The 5,664-nt window shown below is 50.2% G+C and overlaps 1 protein-coding gene across 1 annotated transcript; it reads left to right on the top strand.

Moving 5' to 3' along the window:
- Nucleotides 1-830: 830 nt before the first annotated feature.
- Nucleotides 831-3,976, top strand: LOC134477493 (uncharacterized; the record flags this gene model as incomplete). Its single annotated transcript, XM_063255603.1, is given in 4 exon segments — nucleotides 831-1,454; nucleotides 1,456-1,704; nucleotides 1,706-3,207; nucleotides 3,265-3,976. Coding segments are annotated over 4 exon segments (3,087 nt in total), but the record flags the coding sequence as incomplete, so codon positions are not given.
- Between the last annotated feature and the right edge of the window lie 1,688 nt (nucleotides 3,977-5,664).

The following is a 5,664-nucleotide window of genomic DNA, read 5'->3' as shown; positions in this document are numbered from 1 at the left end:
TACAGCTGCCCCCCCACCCTGAGCTATCTGTACAAAACAAGAAGGGACTTTCCGTTGGTAAAAACAAAAACAAAAACAAAAAAAAAAGATAAACAACTGTTCCGGGAACACAGTGACCGGGCTATGACCCCCGGACACTAAAGTTACCCAACCCTGAGCCCCTCCAATCAGCTCCTGCCAAGCCCTGTGCCGTTCAAAACTAACCAATGCGATCTGCTTCTGTAACATCGCCTGCTTTGCGGTTTATGCCTTTAAAAACCCTGTGTAACTTCCCTTCGGGGTCCTCCGCACTCGTTTGCTGGACGGACCCCATGCGCATGGAAATAAAGCTTTCACCCTTAAAGACGTGAGTCCTTGGGGTCTTCTTCCCTGCGACGCCGACCTTACATTTGGAGGCCCCAGCGAGATCGTACGTCTCACGGGAGACGATCTCAATGGCTCAGCGTCCCTCTTCAGGTGAGTACGACCGGTCATATTTTTACTTTCATTTTGGATCGATCCACCGTTTCTCTTCGCCCCAGGCCGAACTCCAGCTCTACTTCAGGGGCGATTTCTGTTCCTTGGTGATCGGGGAACGCCCCACACGGTTTTCCGTGACTCACCGCCTGCGATAGGGTTTTCCTATTGGTCTGGGGAATTTCATTCCCAATCTGTGGTCCATCCGGGCCAATCTGGAGGCACCCCCTAAGGTGGCTCATTTGGTGTGAGGCTAATGCGTGAGAGTGAGGTGGCCAGCCTGTTTGTCCTGTGTGTTGTGGCTGTTGTGATCAGTTATTTGTTGTGTCGCGCGTACGCTAACCACTCTTTGTCTTCAGAACACCAGGGGACAAACGACATCGTCCCCATTGTCCCTCACCCTCGACCATTGGTCGGAGGTTCGAGAGAGGGCTCACAATCTCTCCTTACAGGTTAAAAAAGGTAAATGGCAGACTTTCTGCTCATCTGAGTGGCCCACATTCTCTGTGGGTTGGCCACCAGAGGGGACTTTCCACCTTCCCCTCATCTTAGCAGTTAAGAACATCATCTTCCACCCCAGACGAGAGGGCCACCCCGACCAGGTCGCCTACATCTTGGTATGGCAGGACCTCAGGGAGGAGCCCCCACCGTGGGTAAAACCCTTCCTTCCTCCGCCCGACTCCTCCATACCCAAACTTTTGGCTCTGAAAGGGCCCCCTGCCCCGGTCCTGCCTGACTCCCAACCTGACCTCCCTCTGCTCGATTGTGATCACCCTCCTCCTTGACCTGCCTTGCCTCCTCCTTATGCACTTCCACCAACCGTCTCCCCGCCGGAGTCGGAGGCCTCCCTTCCCTCAGCTCCAACTCTCTCTCCGTACTCCCCACCCCCCTCTGCGGCCTGCTCCAAGGCCAGTCCCCCTGGGCCTGAGGGCCCAGCCCGGAACACCCACAGTAGACAGCGGCCGGAGGACCCGGTCGTCACTCTCCCTCTCCTGTCCCTATGGGCCCACTCTAAGTGATGGGACAGCAGAGGGAGAAATGCCGGCCCTTCAGTACTGGCCATTCTCATCCTCAGACTTATACAACTGGAAAAATAATAACCCCTCTTTCTCTGATGACCCCTCTAAGTTAACAGGCCTAATGGACTCGCTTATGTTCTCTCACCAACCCACATGGGATGACTGCCAACAACTATTGGGGGTCCTGTTCACCACCGAGGAAAGAGATCGAATCCTTCTCGAGGCCCGAAAAAAATGTTCCAGGAGATGATGGCAGACCCACCCAGAGACCCGATCAAATTGACGATCTTTTCCCGCTGAAATGCCCCGACTGGGATCCCAATTCTGACGGTAGGCAGCATCTTTCCATCTATCGCCAGACTCTAATGGTGGGTTTCCGGGTGGCCGCAAGGCGCCCTACCAATTTGGCCAAGGTAAGAGAAATAACTCAAGGGCCCACTGAGACTCCCTCAGTTTTTCTAGAACGCCTGATGGAGGCTTACCGATGGTACACGCCTTTTGACCCTGAAGATGAAGGCCGACAGGGCTCAATTGCCATGGCCTTCATAGGGCAATCGGCTCCTGATATAAGACATAAGCTCCAAAGGCTAGATGGTCTACAAGACCTAACTCTGAGGGATCTCGTTAAGGAAGCTGAAAAAGTCTACTATAAACGAGAGACAGAAGAGGAAAAGGAGTTAGCTAGAGACAAAAGATGAAACAAGGAATTGGCAAAAGTGTTGGCCACAGTTATTCAGGGTAAGCCTGAGACAGGAAAGGGAAAGCCCAATCGCCCCCCATTAGACCCTGACCAATGTGCATATTGCAAGGAGAAAGGACACCTAATCAAAGACTGTGAAAAACTTAAAAGGAAGCGAGCCAAAGAGGAACGAGAAAAGCAGTCCTCACAGCGGCAGCGAACCCCCATGCTCGCCTTAGATGAGGAAGATTAGGGACTTCGGGGCTCGGTTCCCCTCCCCGAACTCAGGGTAACATTTAAGGTGGAGGGGACTCCCGTGGAATTTGAGGTCGACACGGGAGCTGTTTACTCGGCCCTTCAGGCCCCCTTGGGAGCCCTTTCAACCAAGAAATCACTAGTTCAAGGGGCTAACGGAAGCAAATACCGCTCATGGACCACCGAGCGCACAGTCGACCTGGGAAAAGGAAAAGGAAAACATTCCTTCCTGGTCATCCCAGAATGCCCTGCTCCCCTGTTAGGAAGAGACCTGTTAACTAAATTAGGGGCAAAGATTTCCTTTGAGCCCCAGGGACCTCAGGTGACATTCCGCAACCCGAAGGTTGAACAGCCCATAGTCACAATATTGACTCTGAAGTTGGAAGATGAATATAGGCTCTATAATGATCAGAGTCTTCAGCCTGTTCCTCCTGCTTGGTTAGCTGATTTCAAAGACTCCTGGGCTGAAACGGCTGGATTGGGACTAGCCAACCAACAACCACCTGTGGTGATCACTCTAAAGGCCACTGCCTCCCCCGTCCGAGTTAGACAATACCCCATTGGCAGAGAGGCCTACCAAGGAATTAAGGTACATATACAGAGACTTTTAGATCAGGGGGTATTAACCCCTTGTCGATCTGCATGGAATACACCACTACTCCCTGTTAAAAAGCCAGGAACCAATGATTATAGGCCAGTACAGGACTTGAGAGAGGTCAACAAAAGGGTGGAAGACATCCACCCCACCGTGCCAAATCCCTATAATCTCCTCAGTGGCTTAAACCCATCCAAAACCTGGTAAACTGTCCTAGATTTGAAAGATGCCTTTTTCTGCTTACCCCTTCATAATGACAGCCAACCTCTATTTGCGTTTGAATGGACAGACCCAGACTCCAAAATAAATGGACAGTTGACGTGGACGCGCCTCTCCCAGGGATTCAAGAATAGCCCAACTATCTTTGATGAGGCTCTCCACAAAGATCTAGCTCCATTCCAGGCTCAACACCCGGACCTCACTCTACTTCAATATGTGGATGACTTGCTGCTGGCAGCAGATTCAGAGAAGGACTGCAACAACCGGACCCAACATCTCCTACGTGAGTTGGCCACTCTGGGGTACAGAGCATCAGCAAAAAAGGCTCAGATCTGCAAACGAGAGGTAATCTTCCTGGGTTACACCCTAAGGGAAGGAAAAAGATGGCTCACTGAGGCTAGAAAACAGACTGTGGTCCAGATTCCTCCCCCCAAAAGCCAAAAACAGCTTCGAGAATTTCTGGGTACGGCGGGGTTTTGCTGGCTGTGGATCCCAGGATTCGCATCCTTGGCAGCTCCCCTTTACCCATTGCTTAAGGGAGGATCACCCTTTGTCTGGGGGAAGGATCACCAACAGGCCTTCGATGCCATCAAGCGAGCCCTCCTATCTGCCCCGGCCCTAGCTCTACCTGATAACGCAGACCTTTGGGCCATGGAAACGGCCGGTGGCTTACCTCTCAAAGAGACTAGATACTGTGGCAAACGGATGGCCACCATGCCTAAAGGCCCTTGCAGCAGCAGCCCTGCTCACTAAGGACGCTGACAAACTGACTTTGGGACAAAAATTAACAATTATTGCCCCACACACGCTAGAAAGTGTCATCTGCCAACCTCCCGAGAGGTGGCTCTCAAACGCCCGGATTACACATTACCAAAGCCTCTTACTCAATAAAGACAAAATAACCTTTGGGCCCCCGGTGACCTCCTTGTCTGACAGGCTCATCGCCCTTGACCACCTACAAAAGGATTTGTGGACCCAGCTAGCCTCAGCCTACGCTCCCAACAAACCTCCCATACCGCATCCATAGCAGGTGGGAGACTTTGTGCTCATCCGGCGTCATCAACAAGAGACCCTACAATCTTGCTGGAAAGGACCATACCAGATCCTACTGACCATTCCCACAGCGGTAAAGGTCGACGGCATCACCTCTTGGATCCACGCGTCACATCTGAAACCAGCTTCAGCGCCAGAGGACGATCACTGGGAACTTAAATGGTCTGATAACCCCCTAAAGCTAAAGCTGTGCTGAAAGACCCCCTAAAACTGTTCCATACACCTCCCTTGTGTGTTCCTACAAGATGACCCCCTGCCCGTACAAGACCTTTAAGATTAAAGGTTATTCACAAGAAAAGGGGGGAATGAAAGAGTTAACTTTACAGCTGCCACCGCACCCCCCCCCCCCGAGCTATCTGTACAAAACAAGAAGGGACTTTCCGTTGGTAAAAACAAAAACAAAAAACAAAAAAAAAAAGATAAACAACTGTTCCGGGAACACAGTGACCGGGCTATGACCCCCGGACACTAAAGTTACCCAACCCTGAGCCCCTCCAATCAGCTCCTGCCAAGCCCTGCACCATTCAAAGCTAACCAATGCGATCTGCTTCTGTAACATCGCCTGCTTTGCAGTTTATGCCTTTAAAAACCCTGTGTAACTTCCCTTCGGGGTCCTCCACACTCGTTTGCTGGACGGACCCCATGCACATGGAAATAAAGCTTTCACCCTTAAAGACGTGAGCCCTTGGGGTCTTCTTCCCTGCAACGCCGACCTTACATTACTTTGAAGAATCACACCAAGTTTTCACAGTACTCACCCAGAAAAGATCCCCTCAAGGCCTTAACATAGTGTGACAAAAAAGCATTTTAAAATACTACCCACAGATTGTCAATAATGAAGACTTAGTCTCCAGGTGTGATAAGACTTTACCTTGAGGGTGAGTATTTATTCATCTATAGTCACTCCAGATATTTTGGTCTAGGACAAACAAACCTGTTGGGAGCTATTGAAGCTGGAAATTGAATATGATTTCAGGGCTGTGGCATGGTCTGGGCATGGACAACCTGAGAGCAAAGAAACATCTCAAGGGCAAGATAAGGCCACAGTTAAGGATACCTGGGTCCAACCCAAATTAACAAGATAAGATTGTATCTGCAGGCATTTCACTCCTGTAGAGAAAGTCAACCTGGAGATGTTCTTCTAAAATACTTCTCCTAAATTAACATAAAATAGTTTTCTTAAATTAACATAATCTGTTACTCAGAAAAGTTCTTGAACCACTGCCAAGGTCCTGTTCAGTGTCCTGTGTTTTCTGCTCTAATTTTCTTGTTTGAAAACAAAATAAATATGACCTACCCAGAGACATTCATTGTTTTAGCCCCAGAGTCTCAAACTCTTCTAGTGGGTTTTAATCCCCCTGGAGCCCTAGATCATAACACTTGTCTCA

The sequence above is a fragment of the Cavia porcellus genome, unplaced genomic scaffold (genome assembly GCF_034190915.1).
Source record: "Cavia porcellus strain 051 isolate PalLab524CR breed Dunkin Hartley unplaced genomic scaffold, mCavPor4.1 scaffold_9, whole genome shotgun sequence".
Classification (NCBI taxonomy): Eukaryota; Metazoa; Chordata; class Mammalia; order Rodentia; family Caviidae; genus Cavia; species Cavia porcellus.
Note: the sequence above shows the minus strand (reverse complement) of the source record. Positions and strands in the feature narration are given on the sequence as shown.